This window comes from Plectropomus leopardus, chromosome 7, assembly GCF_008729295.1.
Source record: "Plectropomus leopardus isolate mb chromosome 7, YSFRI_Pleo_2.0, whole genome shotgun sequence".
NCBI classification, from domain to species: Eukaryota; Metazoa; Chordata; class Actinopteri; order Perciformes; family Serranidae; genus Plectropomus; species Plectropomus leopardus.
In genome coordinates, this window is record NC_056469.1 from 24,818,675 (window position 1) to 24,833,588 (window position 14,914).

At 38.6% G+C, this 14,914-nt stretch overlaps 2 protein-coding genes across 4 annotated transcripts; both read left to right on the forward strand.

The window, feature by feature from the left end:
• Positions 1-255: 255 nt before the first annotated feature.
• Positions 256-5,566, forward strand: zgc:92606 (uncharacterized protein LOC100000242 homolog). The gene is made up of 5 exons (XM_042489428.1): positions 256-444; positions 2,002-2,091; positions 2,337-2,415; positions 4,518-4,636; positions 5,303-5,566. Exons 2-5 carry the CDS (start codon positions 2,002-2,004, stop codon positions 5,366-5,368), a joined length of 354 nt encoding a protein of 117 aa, XP_042345362.1. The 5' UTR covers positions 256-444; the 3' UTR covers positions 5,369-5,566.
• A 2,607-nt stretch (positions 5,567-8,173) lies between these two features.
• Positions 8,174-14,912, forward strand: si:dkey-26c10.5 (uncharacterized protein LOC563797 homolog). 3 transcript variants are annotated; one of them, XM_042489404.1, is made up of 7 exons: positions 8,174-8,475; positions 8,733-8,816; positions 10,264-10,401; positions 10,617-10,745; positions 11,420-11,571; positions 12,582-12,679; positions 14,448-14,912. In XM_042489404.1, exons 1-7 carry the CDS (start codon positions 8,328-8,330, stop codon positions 14,593-14,595), a joined length of 897 nt encoding a protein of 298 aa, XP_042345338.1. In that variant the 5' UTR covers positions 8,174-8,327; the 3' UTR covers positions 14,596-14,912. The 3 variants fall into 3 exon arrangements, with proteins under 3 accessions (XP_042345338.1, XP_042345339.1, XP_042345340.1); XM_042489405.1 differs by having other exon boundaries at positions 10,297-10,401; XM_042489406.1 differs by lacking the exons at positions 8,174-8,475; positions 8,733-8,816 and adding an exon at positions 10,029-10,208 and having other exon boundaries at positions 10,297-10,401.
• Positions 14,913-14,914: the final 2 nt, after the last annotated feature.

Sequence of the window (14,914 nt, forward strand, 5' to 3'; positions counted from 1 at the left end):
GTGACCGTAGGCGTGACCTCCAGGTCGGCGTGACCTAATTTCCAACACCTGCTACTGGTTACATGCGCCATCACTCAGAGAAAACGGGGCGGCGACAAGTGTAGACGGACTGCATTAATCATCCAATGAACACATTGTAAGCCTGCGCCTTGCTCCCTCTGATTGGACATACTAAGCTGCCAATCTACTTACTCGTCTCTGATTGGTCAATTATAAGTGCGGAGGGCGGGCGTTGCAGTATTTGTTGTTGTTTTCGTTGAGCAGCAGAACAAGTAGTCAGTCGACATCTTTGAAATCAATCCTTTTTCCTGTACGTTATGGATGTTTTTTACGCTAATAATTCCCACACGGGTTACTATTTTTGAGAAACGGTACAACACGAGGGACCAGTGGAGTATACTTTGAATTTGCTTCGAGTGAAACTTGTTTTTGTCGTTTTTAAAGGTATGTGAACAGCAGTAACGTCTTGATCCGTAGCCGTTAGCATTGCCGTTGATAGCTAGCACCAGAAACAGCTGATTTCGGATACAGTTAGCACAAAACACACTTTACATGTTATGCAATAGATGTGAAGACAACGATTCGTGTTAGTTTGGTTGTTTTTGTACATCGGTCTTTAAATTAAAGGCAAGTTAGCTGATCATGAGACTGTTGTGATAAGTGACGTGGCGTCACTTGACGATGAACCAACGCACCAGGAGCCCAGAAACTGGTGCCATCGTATCAACGACAAACTGTATATTAAAAATACGAGAAGTATTATTTATTTGGCTGATAAGAGCTGGTTATGAGAGGATGTTCGTATGAGTGCTTTTTTAATCGTTGGCACGCCCTGTACCCACCGATGCTGCAGTTTACTCCACCTACAGCTAGCTCTGGTGTAAACACTGGTATATTTTTGATGTTGTTGATGTAAACAAGAACGAGAACTGTGCTTCACAAATGATCCCATTTCTAACAGTATGGTCTGAGGATTAAATCTACAACCACGATGTACCTTTTTTATTATGATAATAGTATAACCATATGTTTACTACATATATTAACCAATAATGTCTGTTTTGGAGGGCTAAAGGACATTATCCAGTAAATGATGTGGGGGAAAATGCCAAAACAACATCTCACTGTCGAAAGTGATGTTTTATCTTGTTGTGTGTGTGTGTGTGTATATATATATATATATACACATATATTCTGCTCTCCTATAATGCTCTATGCTTTACATCAGAGTGACTATAGTGTATCACAATTTTCCCTGGGAATCAATACAGCTTTTTGGATTCACATAATCCAAAAAGCAGCAAATCCTCACGTGAGAAGTTGCAATCAGAGTATGTTCATGATTTTTTCAGTATTTTTGTTGTTGTTGTTGTTGTTGTTTTGACAAACCAATTAAACAGTTATCAAACCGATTGCAGGTGATACTTCTACCGATTTCAATAATCTTTCAGTTGACTATTTTCTTGAATTTTTCCAATTCTCTATTTGTTCCAAAATAAAGATATTTAATCAGATTGATGTAAAAAAAAATCCTGCCAATGCAAAAATGTCATAAAACAGTCTCGGCCAATGCAACTAGAGTTGAAACTTAATTGATTTAATCAGTCAGTTGAGTTAATCAACACTTTTGACAATAGATTGAACCTTTGGGTCACTTAATACAACAATAGTTAAAATATAAATTAATGATTTTCAAACCTGCAAACAGTAGCTGGATGCAATCAGATACATTGGGATTATCTTAGTGTAAACAAAATGTCTTACAGTTGACAAATGTCTATTGTCATCCCACTCACCCTCTACAAAACACTTGATTAAAAGAGGCCTACATCTCATCTTGCATTAAACAATGATGCGCTCTTTAGGGGGTCAATATCACTTGTTGACTGAGAGCACTGTTGGTGAAGTCAGCCAGTGCTCTTTCTCCTTTGTCTGCTTGGTAAATAATGCTATTGTGAGGGACTTCATGTTGTGTTGTTTGTTTCCTTGTGTTGTTTTCAGATGAGCAGTCAGTACCAGCGCTCAGTACCACTGGAGGTGAGGAGAGCAGAGGGAGAGAGAGTTCGGGCCAAGCATCCTGACAAGATACCGGTCAGTATGACGTCTGACTGATTTTCTGATAGCATGTTATATTTACTGTTAGCGACCTTCAATCAATTAAACCAGCGTAGTAAGTGAGGCATGATTAACAAAGTAATCCTGACCTTTATTTAAAGCCAGTTGTCTAAATACAAGAATAGAGCTACGAATACATAAACTAATTTCTACTGAAAATCAGTTTGAATTTATTTGTTGTTTAGATTTTTGCACATAAACACATTATTCTTTTTATCCAGATCATTGTGGAGAGAGCCCCCAGGTCACGAGCTCCTGAACTGGACAAGAAGAAATACCTAGTTCCCTCAGATCTAACAGGTGAAACACACAAACTGCTGCAAAAATGTTAAGAGATGTCCCAGAACATGCAGAATGTAAAGAAAGCGTAGTCCGGTCTAAGATGTGAATAGCTCAATCTACTGACAGGTATATTCTTGGTTATTGTAGCCTGCCCAAGGTATTTTTGGATAAATTGTTTCACAGTTATTTTTTAAAACATAAAAACATAATATAAACAATCTTGATACGGATTGCGAATATTTTATTTATTAAGAAATTGTGACCAAGATGCATACTAATTGGGATTTTACAGTTTAGTGAGACATTGTCAGTGTGCCCTCTGGTGGACAAATGATGGAACTGAGACTGTAAATTACAGTTAAGCAAGTATTGGCTGATATATCAGTTACATGAGGCACCTTTGACTTGGATGAGACCAATTCGTGTTTGAAAGGTGAGCTATTTTGCATCTGATGCACCATCCAAATCGGATGGATTGGTCAGTTGCTGTCAGTGATTCAGGTGGCAAACTGAGGGTGACATGAATCCGCCTGCATTTCTCTCAGGCTCTGAATGTGTGAACTTTATTTACAGCAGCAGACTTTTTTGTACATTTCATAGCATGGAAAACACAGGTCACAGGTGTATCTGATGACAGTAACAATTGCTGCTTTCCAGGGGAAGTCCTGGCACTCTGCGTCATGGCACAGAAGGCGGGTTTCCATTAATCCTCAAATTGCGCAAATTGAAACTGCTAATATATTATACGCCTAATGGAAACACGGCAATTTGTAAAAAAAAAAAAAAAAAATCGCCATTTTTTGCAAAAAATGATTTTATGCTCTCATGAGCCGGTATTTCAGGTGATTCAAAAAAGCCATATTTCGCAAAACTGCAATGGAAACACTTTTTTTGCCTTTATAGGTCACATGATGCTACGGCTGATTCAAATAACTCTTTAAAAGTTGAACGTATCATCCAGAAGTTTTGAATTCACAATTAGAAGAAACATTTGTTTTGAACATTGTTGCCGTGCTTTTTGGAATGTAATTGTGAGAGGAGAAGTTGCATGAGATCACTCAATAGAAACGAAATCTGTAATGGAAACCTGCCTGGTTACTGGAACTTGGCCATCATTAATGTTGTTTATTGCACCTGTGCTTTTCCCGTTTTGTTAGGTCATTATGTCTGCTGTGAAAATGTCTATCAGATAGTTAGACTGTGAAACTGTAGAGGATTGACCTGGTTAGTTTCAGTGCAAATTATTGGTGGAGGCTTTTTTGTCTATAATAATAATAATAATGATAAATGTGATAATATTTTTCTTAGTAGGAGTGCACGAGAATTGAGTTGGATAAAGATACAGTCTGCCCCATTATGTAAGGATGCATATTCTCCTGACAGCTAAGCATTTAATCAAATATTTGGTACATTTTCTTACTTTGAGACTTCAAGACATGGGAGAGAGGGGTGGGCTCGAATGACTCACACGGGGCTTACTGTCGCTGTGTAATACGCTCACTGAAGGAACGACTGAGCATGCACCGGTTCCCTCACGCTGAAAAGAGAGAGACGACGAGCGCCTTCGCTCTCATCTGATCAAGCGCTCAACTGAACTGAGAAATAGACGGATGATTTCAGGAAGGGATTCAGCTCAGTTTGTTCACCCAAAAGTTTCAATGTAGTCTTTTTAATAACTCTAAAACATCATCTAGATTTGATTAAATGATATTCATGTATTTTTAAATGCTCCTCAAATGTAAAACATTTTTCCTCGTGTTGTATAACAATTTGTGGACTGTGACAACAGGATGTTTTTGTCTTACCTTCTTACGAGTGCTCTCGACCACTTTTAAAAAACTTCTCTTATCCAAGAGAAAAGCAGAAATAAGAAAACAAAGGTGAATCCCTAAAATCAGTGGGTACAATCAAAATAAGAAAAAAATCCTAGATACAAGCTAAAAAAAGGGGAAGATTTGTTTGTTTATTGTTTTATTGCATGAGGCCAAATGTGTTTTTGCAAATGGCAAAACACCAACGCACTTGTTGTGTTGTAAGTTTAAAGACTGACCACTGACCTGGTCACGCTTCCTCTATATATGAGATGTGCCTCTTATCTCTTCTTTCCTTCCTTTTTTTAGTGGGCCAGTTGTGCTTCTTGATCCGCCAGCGTGTGTCTTTGAGACCGGAGGAGGCTCTCTTCTTCTTCGTCAACAACTCCCTTCCCCCATCCAGCTCCCCTCTCTCTGCTGTATATGAGGTAACTGCACCTGTTCAGACACGTTCACGCACACACACACACACACACACACACACACACACACACACACACAGTCGCTGTTTTTGAGTTTGTCTGTTTACAGCTACATAAATGCAAAGTTTCAGTTTACACAGAAGCACTTTTAGCCCTTCCCTCTTGGCAAAAACACGTCAAAAACGTCTTAATCACTGTACCTTACTCGACAGTTCTGCTTAGACAGCGATGTTGCTTCACTTTTTTTGATGACACGAATAGCCTGCCAGTAACTCCATGAAAAAAAACCAAAACATATAGTTGAGACACATTGTCAGTCTGAAAGTGATGTCAGTAGTTTTTTTGAAGGCCAAAAATGAGCAATTTGTGTGTATTTAATGATGTTAAAAGCTAAGAGGATGTAAAGGAGCATGAATTTAAGCTCTTTTTTTGGATTTTTGGATATAAATAAATCTAAAAATTAATAAATAAATAAAAATAAATTCTAAAAAAGCTCTGTTTTCCAAGTTATCAAATGAGGCTGACAGATAAATGCATTTATCACGTCCACACGGCACTCCGTTAGCCTACATGGCAGTTTTGCGTGGTTAGTGTAGGTGTGTCAGCCCGTGTGCACTCTCAACTACACTTGTCATGCCAAAATTATTAATTTTTCTTTTTTTTGGGTTCCAGGAGCACCACGAAGAAGACCTGTTTCTCTACATGACCTACAGTAATGAGAGCGTGTATGGTGCCTGAGGGAGGAAAAAAGACTGGAGACAAAAGAGAAAGAGAGAGATAGAGAGAGAATGAGACTGTCTGAGGAATAAAGTTTGTATTTGGAATTTGCACTCATTAAAGTTAAAGGGGCGCCATTCTCCATTTAAGAGAAAATAAATTTTAAATTATAAAAGCTTCAACACGTTATCACTTTAATCAATCTCACAATCTGTACCGTTCATCCTGTATACATTGATCTTGTTTCTCTCGTGAAATAATATCCACAGACAACGACTTGGCGATAAATTAAACCTTTTATTTATTTTATAAAAATGGTGATTAAATAGAGGAAGGGATATGGCATATAGATGAAATTAAACAGGTGAAAGGGAACCAAGGTAATGTAGCCTATATTCAGGTGATGTAGATGATTAATTATGGATGATAGTGGGTAGAGATATGTGATCGTATAGAACGGGGATACTCGCTGAATGGTAAATTGAAATTTAGCAATTTGGTTAAAACATCGCTATACGACATCAACTCTGATCAATAGAAGATGTTATTTCGCCTACTTTTGCCGACTTGAACAGACTTCTCCGGGGAGGTCAAGGTCGTCGCTCCGCTCCAGTGGAGAGCTGCTGTTGAGTCGGTGTGCGGTGGTCTTTAACTGGCCTCGGTGTTCGCCTCAGCGAACCGGTAAAAGTCTTTAAACGAAGTCTTTAAGGGTAGGCGATGGATGCTGACAGTTTGTACAGCACGTGTTGCTTCTAGATGCGTGGCAGTCGAGTTGACGTCGGATCGCGGAATGTCCTTTTTCAATTAAACTCGCAGAAAATAAGTGACGAAGTTACTTTAGACTATTACCTCGAGCCTATTTGAAGTGAAATATAAAAAATGTCTTCGCTGACCAAAAAAACGGTGTTTAGAAAAACGTCAAACAGACTAAAAAAAAAAAGGAAAGGCTTTGAAAAGTTTAAGTTCAGCGACGCTCTGAGCAGCAGTCGTGGGTCCTCTTGGAAAAATTTTAGAACAAAGGGAAAGGTTCAAGACGCGGGACGCGCATTGCGGTGAAGGGAAAGTAGAAAAGAAAAAGAGCCCTTAACTGAGAGCTCACTCAGTTTTTATCTCTAAATTTGGGGTGCGAATGGAAGGCGGGGTTAGCGAACTTTCGCGCCAAGCGATCGGACATCTGGTATTCATTTCTAAAAGACCTAATGTAATGTAGGAGACATTTATTTCTCCGTACTTTATGACGAATTTCGCGATCTAACGCGTTGTGTGTAAATTCACGTATCTCATCACCACTATAGTCTCATCTCATAATTCTCTCGTAATTTCAAACACATGTTAAGAGACCTAAAGGCAATTTATAGCGTAACACATGACTCTGAAGATCCTTTGCTCAATTCTGTTAAATGACCACACATAACATAAAATTATCCCATGGATTCTAACGCACTTGGTTATTACTTAGATATAGGATTACCTTCTAAAATTATACAATGAATGCAAAATAAGATATAACCATAAAGTTGGTTACGAGATTACTGATAACTAAGGCCACTAAATGGCAGTATGGCTCCATCACAAAAAGGAAATAAAACGTGTTTTTACCGAACTCAGTCAAATTAAATGATAAAAGAATGGTAGATGGTCCTACTTATTCATCAAAACTTAGAAACAAACTCTTACCTGCAAAGAGAAAGATTAGCGAATTAAGTTAAACTTAACTCACAACCTTGGTCCAAGCGATTCTGTCAGATGTTAGTCTCAACACAAGAATGCAGAATGAATTAACAACATATTCTGCATTTGTTGTCTCAACAGGGGGTGAAATGACGTACTGAGATTGTAGGAAATGCACGGTTATTACTTCGCATGCCTAAGTGATCCCAGGAGGTCTTACATCCTGTTGAGTGCTGGATGGGGCCTCAGGAAATCCTATCTCTCATGGCATCTCGTGATGGAAAGAGTCAAGTACTGACACTTTCTGTGGCTTAAAAGCAGAACGTGTTTGCAGATGTCCACAGGGAGTCTCAGTAAAGTTAATTAACAACCCTCTGTTAAATGCTTTGGGTTCGTAATACAGTGTCTCTTGACGTGTCCTCCACTTTCATAGGGGGAGTCGAGCTCTGGAGTTTTCCCAAAAGGGGAAAATGAAAAGACCATGCCAAGGCTGTCTACTATTATTCTCTATATTAGTTTTGACTACAGTACCTGGTGGAGGAAAGGCTTCGCACAAGGCAGAGGGGTCGCTGGTAGGGTTTACCTTGGTCAGTATTTTGGGGTGAGCGTCATGCATTTTAGTAAACTTCAAGTTATGGTGATTCCTTATTTGGTGAGAGAAGAAGGGTGAAAAGAAAGAATGAATGCATCGCAAACGTAAGTTAATGAAATTATGTTGAGAGATCTCTCATATTCTTTCTCAGTCATCTGTATTTAATGCAAATAGTTTTCTTCTTTTTTTTTGTAAATTAATATCATAAACTTTTGTGGAAAATAAAGATGAAATTGATTCTGTGTGTCTGTGTCTCCATCTGCCAAACCTGTGGTTTAGATGTAAATAAAAAAGGCAGAAATTAACACTTAAAGAAAATCCTTTTATTGTTTTAAGTTATTGCCCTAAAAGATTTCAATAGGATGTTTTTACTTATGTCATAGGATAAAGTTGTTCTTTTAAATCTAAGCCTCGGTCATCATACAGTAAAATACTTAATAAGCATGTTGACATTACATGTACACACACACACACACACACAGGCACCTTCCCCTAAACAAACTGGTACATCACATAATTTAGAGGAAGCAGAAATAAAGAGGAGAAATCTTCAGAGGGAAGTGTTCTGTCTTTACCGATTAGATGAGTCACACTGGAAACTTTTCGATCTGGAAATATTTCAGAAAATTAGCATTTTGCCAAATTATTTTTGCAATAGGAGTGTTATCTGCATTTATGGGTGTTTGACGAAAGATTATATGACTCGGTTGTCAGTTAATGAGTAAGCCTGAAAGTATAACTCCGGCAAATCGAAAGTTACAGGAACAGAAAAAAGGAGCCATGGAGATGCAGGAGATCAACATAGAGGGGGAGAGAAACGAGGAACATGAAAGACATGAGTCGATGCTGGAGGTCAAAACTGAAGGTAAAAGAAATTTAACGAAATCAGGTAACACTTGAAGAGAGTAAACTGTACATTGCAGAACTCAAAAAAATGCATTTTTTTTGTTGTTTTTTTTATGGCAAATATTTCCAAAGAAGTTTATTGAAGCTCTAAAAAATGTGCTTATATTAATATATTTTATTTCTTATTTTAGTTTATAATGCATTGAGCATTTAGAGGCAAATTCCTGCACGTTTATGTCTGTTAAAATGTGTGTTTGTATTTTTGTCTGGCTTTAGAAGAAGAAGAAACAGACCACTACTCTAAACTACAGAGGCCAGCTGAGGATGTGTACTCAGAGGCTTCGATTAAAACAAAAGCAGGTACACTTCTATTATAAAATGTGTTTGTCCTCTGTATAACATTCAGGTGAAATGCCCAAACACAGTACGCTTCGGCACACCTGTCTGTCTTTGTATATAGATATAAGGTCTTCATAGGTCTTCCATAACGCATTTTGTTTTAACACTGCTTCATTATATCTCCCACACTCACACCACAAGTAAGTAAGTAAAGTTCATTTGAGGTAAATAAACAAACATGTTCGTGTATTGCATCAACTTCCCTCCACTGCTGAGTGATCGTAGATGTGTATTAATCACTGTGGTCTCTATGCTATTGTATTGTATGTAAAAGATGTTTTTTTGGAAAACAGATTCAAACAAAAAACAACCACAACAGCAATTTGGTGAAAACAAAAAGTGTGAGCCTAAACTATAATCAACTCTAATTTATCACAGTGCAAATATCTGTTATTGTCAGACTCTTAACGAGGCTCTACAGTCATAGACTTGTTGAATTGAATTGAGACCCCCTCCCCCCCCCCCCCCCCCCCCGCTTTAATAAGATGTGAGATATTTGTTATGTATTACACCACAGAAATATGGAGATATCCAAAGATTTTTTTTTGAAACCACATAATTTTCAAAAGACCAGTATCATCTTTACAGGGGTTCAATTTAAATAATTTCAGGGAAGCATTCAAAATGTTCACACATGTTTTTTCTTCAGCTTGTAAGTGTTTATTGTCTTTATTATTATTATCATTATTATTATTATTATTAGTTGTATATTCACAACACAGCATCAAACAAAGTAGAAGTGCGTGGTATGTCGTGCGTAAGTAAAATTATTGCCCTTTTGCTACAAGGAAATAAATCTATTTTTGAGCTTCATGTGGCAACAGCAATGTCCGAAGAGCCTTGAGAAAGCCTTGCACTTTGATCTCATAATTAAAGTTTTAATTCGATATCAATGATTAACATATGTTCCGCCTGTCTTATCTGAAATGACCATGAGTAACAAACACTATCTGTTGTTTTGGAACAAACTTCTCAGAACCGCGGTATCTGTCTGTTACTCTCTCACCCACACACACTTTATAGAGACAGACAGTAAAATTTTTGGGAGTTGAAGGACAAGCCCAGCACTGTGCTCCATGAATAAATTAGATATCAATGAAGGTCATGTTGCTATGGTGACAACACAAAAGAGGAGGCGAGTGGGGGGGGGCTCTTGAAACAGTACTCTGATGTGAGTCAGCAGAAAAGGCAGACGGAGCAGGACGGGGTAAACAGCTTCATCACAGCTCCTGGGACATCTTTCCTACATGTATATCAAATTCTGTCGCAGTTATGGCGAGGATAAAAAGGATGAAGCTGGTGAAAAGTTTTCACCAGCGTCCAAGTTATCTGTTGAACTGGAGGGGGAAAAAGGTAGGTTTAGACACTTTGTGTTTGTGCTCATTATCAAATCTCTCTCTAACACCAGATTCTAGCACCAGGTTGATGTCTTCCTTCTCAGGCAAGCAGGCTGATGGAAACACTCGTCTGTACCGTGCTGCGTGTTTATTCCTCACCATAATCTGCCTGGCCCTGTTGCTGGCCGTCATTTTCCTCACTTTGAAACGTGAGTATCTGCAGCCATGCAACGACTGCTGGTTGGATTAGGTTTGTACATCGAAGTAGATTATGAGAGGATTAAAAGAAAAATACAGGTCAGGTTTGTTTTTGCTCAGAACTGACACCAATACAGAGATATAAAGTGTGTCTGATTGCACTGCTGCAGCCTGCGGGCATCATTCTTTTCCCTCACAACTCCTCCCCCTGTGCTCTGATTTCTAGTCCAAACTGGTTCCGCAGAATGCCCAAAAAAAGTCGAGACCACAGCTGCAGACAAGAGTAAGCCTCTAATTCATCCTACGTGCAGCCTTGAGGAGTGCCAGGCTCTCTTCCCCGAGGTTCAACCCCAACGTGAGTGTGATACCAGGTGGAAAATTTCAAACAAGTCAGAAGAAGCATCGAAATAAAAAAAAAAAAGACAAATGATACTTTCTTAGACTCCATGTTTTTGGTGACAGTTCTGCTTTCGCAGTTGCCAAAATTGTCTTTTTTAACAGGCCTCAGAGGAAGTTAGTCTATGTGGTCATGTGTTTCTTCAGAGAACTGAGAATGTTTTATTTAATTTAAACCATGAATCAGCTGAGTTTTAATCAGCTTTATTGTTTCCTCCCCCCCCCCCCCCCCCAAGGGTGTAGGCTGTGGAATTTTGAGTGTCAAAAACCTCATTTCCTGCGTTCTGGTGGCTTCTTATGCACCAAACGGTGCCTTTTCTGCACCAGTTTATGGCGGAAATGTCTTTTATTTCATCAAAATAGTGCTGATTGCATGTTTTTTGAGGGGTGGGGGGCATTGAGGGTGGACATGATCTAAATATTGCACTCATGAACACACATTTAAAAGTACTTGCGCATATACACTAGTTATGGGCAAAAAAATACAATTAAATCCTAAGAAATATACAGAAAAAGAGGACATTTCTAAGGTTGGCTTCGTTGTTTACTTGTGCAGTTTAGTCCACATTTGCGGAACGACATTTTGTTTTCCTTGTTGGAGAGTTGTCTGCACTGATCCCTCTCTCCCTCCAGGTCTCGGCTGTCAGCAGTGCGCTGATGGTTGGCTGAGTTTCGAAAGGTCGTGTTTCTACCTGTCCACCTTCAGGCTCAGCTGGGATGCAAGCCACAGGAACTGCAGCGAAAGAGGAGGATCTCTGGCTGTTGTTAGCAGCCGGAGCATTCAGGTGGGTTTTATATCACTACTTTCCCTTTTGACCATCAAATTTAAAGGTCCAGTGTGTAGGATTTTGGGAGGTATATTGGCAGAGATGGAATATGATAAATTAGGGGATGTTTTCTTGAGTTTATAACTACCTGAGAAGAAGAATAGCTGTGTTTTTGTTGGCTCAGAATGAGCCATTTACATCTACATCTGGACTAAGTTTCTGTTTAAGACTCATTTACGTTGTCGTCATTAGTTAGTCTATTTTTGTTGACATTTGGTCGGCTTATTATTATAGAAGATTTGTTATTTCTTGTCTTTTTAAAGTTTTTATTAGGCACAAATCAAAAAAATCAAAAAACAATCGACACAACAGACAAACAAGCAGGCATACTTGGTATAATATTTCTCTGTTTTTGGGTTTTAGTTTACTGTGTTTTTCCCATCACGTGTTCCTGTGCTGCCTTTCCCTCATCTACCCATCTACACGCCTGTCCTGTATCAGCCCCGTTAATCCCTCCCCAGCCAATCAGGTCCCTGCCTGTTCTTCTGCCTCGTCACCTTTTTCCCCTCACCCGAGCTTCTCCACCCTTTATCACCTGCACCTCATCCCGTCGTCAGATTAGTTTCAGTCTTTGTTGGATCCTTGATTTGGTTGTGTGATTTTCTGTTTTCTGTTTCCCTGCTTCAACCTTAAGTAAAAAGTTATATGTTCGAGCTCCAGTTTTCTGCTGTCTCCTGCATTTGGGTCCACCTTCTCTGAATGTCACAACAGTTTTACTGGTTTAAATCACCTGCTCTGTTTCGGAGAGGGAGAAACCTCTGTGGATAACTGAGCTCCCAGTAAAAACCTCCAGAACAAAAAATGCTAAAGTAACTCTAACAGTTTCAGCTGGTTGCAATCTGCAATTGTCACCACTAGATTCAACTAAATCCCCTTAAATCTTACACACTGTTCCTTTCATCATGCATTTTATCACCAGTGGTGATATGTATACATTTTGTAAATGTCAGCGGGTCTCTCTTTTTTAGAACTTTTTGACTGCTAAAGGGAAAATGACGTACTGGATCGGGCTGAGACAAAAAGGAGCCACATGGAGCTGGGTCAACAACACTGTGCTCACGCAGAGGTAATGAATGTTTGATGAATCGACTAACCATCTCAGCTGTAGCACATTTGTCCTTCTATTTTTGTTGCAGCCTTGTACCTTTTTTTCATGCTTATTAATTTATATTTGGGATTTTGAGGTGTATCAGATTCCATAATAATGTGTTAAATATAAATAAGTGCAAGTTTTACATTTTGTCTGAAAGTCTTCTGGGTAGGAAAGAGAAAAATAGGGAGGACATTATTTTTTGTGGAACTGCTCTATGTATATTTTACACTTTTAGTTAAAATATACACTCCTGGCCACTTTATTAGGTACATCTGCACAATCCAATGCAATCACAACAGCACTTCCTTAAAGTTCCCCTTTTAATGATGTTGTTGGAAATGTGTAAATTCAATTATATGTTTATTAATGCAGGCATAGTTTTAGACTTATTATACAGGATAGTCTGTTACTGCTTATCAACATGCTCACCAGTGGAGTTTTGTTCATAGACACAGGTACCATGACGTTACCCATTAGTTTGTAGATTGCCATTTTGAAGTCTCCAACTTGGCATTTCAACCATCACTATCTTCATCTTCATCATCATCATCATCATCATCATTTTATTGACACATCAAAGAGATTGTGATACAGAATAAAATACATCCACAATACAGTAGAAAAAACGTGAATGGGACACAAATAAGCTACCTAAAGCTTTTGGGAGTGGGCCCAAACAATTAATGTGCAACATCCAAAAAATAAAAACCGACCTTCAAAACAAAACAAAAAAGACAAAAGTTCCCAAAACATTCACTACATCAAATCTGCATAGATACAATACTGGTTGTTTTTTTGGAGCCAGAAGTGAACATATTTGGGCAATTTGGTGATTTATCACTTATCATTTATTATATATCATTTAAAGCAGCCACCCTTAATTATGTGTAATTTTAAGCCTTAATGATATGTAAACGGGTGAGTTGTATAAAACAATCACCTCCATTTAGTTACCATGAAGGGAAAATTACCTACAGAGACCCAAACTGTTATTTGAACGAGGCTTTAAACTGGTTTATTTCTAATATAAATTTGTGAATTTTAACATTGGGGTGTATGGTGATCGACTCACTCTTGGAGCCAGCCCCAAGTGGCCATTAGAGGAACTGCATGTTTTGGCACTTCAACTGCAGAGGTTCCAAATTTGGGTCCGCCTCACTATATTTGTGTTTCCCGGTGCTGTGTCTCTTGGAAGCCTGCTGCTTACAGTCTAACACCTCATCGCCACCTTTTTATAAAGCCCCAACCTCACCTGAGCACTGTGGGGGTACATGCTCATAAATGTCCAGAACACAGAAAATAGGAAGAAAACAAGCAAATCCAGGCAGAGGACAGAGTCTCTGCAGAAAAAACACACCACACACCTCTAGTGGGTCACAAGTGATGATTACTACTTAAAGGGGTTACTTCTATATGAGTCTATACACTGTTTTTTTAGGGAAATCCTGCATATTATTGGTGTTGTACTGGATTACATCATATTATCATATTGTCCTATGGGGTGGCATAATATCAGAAACACCTCTGACCGCCAGAAGCATGATCTCAGTGCTTAAATATATAATTGAATTTACACATTTCCGACAACATCTTTTTAAAGATAGAAACGACGACTGGACTGTTATATAGAATTGCAGACTGCAGAGGCATAAAAGAGACACAGATTTAATCTCTCTCTGTCTGCTTTTCGAAATCCAAAGAAACACAACGTCCTGTGATCACAAATTTCTTTTGTTTGCAGTTACTGGGCAGACACCACATCAGAGGGGAATTGTGGGATCCTCGACAGCAACAGCCCACCTGAGCATAACTGGATCAAAGCTCCAAATAATGCCTACACCTACTTCATCTGTCAGCTGACGCTCCAACCGCATCCGATTGGTGAATGAGCAAACCAGTTTTCAATCAACAAGCATCAACTCCTCCATAACATTTCAAACCATCTATCTTTCCACTTCACATCTCAATCAATAGTATCCTGCAAAGAAACACGATGAATCTTTTAAGATTGTAGTTTTATATTTTATGATTAAAGAGATGTTTAGTAAAACTAAACTTTATATATTTTTTCTATTTTCTTTTTGCACTGTGTTGCTGAATTTGTATTTCAATATTTCAGTTCTGCTTGTTCAAGCACTAATCAGTGTACCTTACTGTGTAATTTCGTGTATTGCTGTTATTACACAAATAAAGGCCAGTAAATTTGTT

Bases quoted from the DNA above. Each gene is read 5' to 3' on its own strand.
- zgc:92606 (XM_042489428.1), top strand. From the start codon at position 2,002: ATGAGCAGTCAGTACCAGCGCTCAGTACCACTGGAGGTGAGGAGAGCA. The intron at 2,092-2,336 runs GTCAGTATGACG...CTTTTTATCCAG, and splicing joins AGCATCCTGACAAGATACCG to ATCATTGTGGAGAGAGCCCC. The intron at 4,637-5,302 runs GTAACTGCACCT...TTTGGGTTCCAG, and splicing joins CTCTCTCTGCTGTATATGAG to GAGCACCACGAAGAAGACCT.
- si:dkey-26c10.5 (XM_042489404.1), top strand. From the start codon at position 8,328: ATGAGTAAGCCTGAAAGTATAACTCCGGCAAATCGAAAGTTACAGGAA. The intron at 8,476-8,732 runs GTAAAAGAAATT...GTCTGGCTTTAG, and splicing joins GCTGGAGGTCAAAACTGAAG to AAGAAGAAGAAACAGACCAC. The intron at 12,680-14,447 runs GTAATGAATGTT...TTTTGTTTGCAG, and splicing joins AACACTGTGCTCACGCAGAG to TTACTGGGCAGACACCACAT.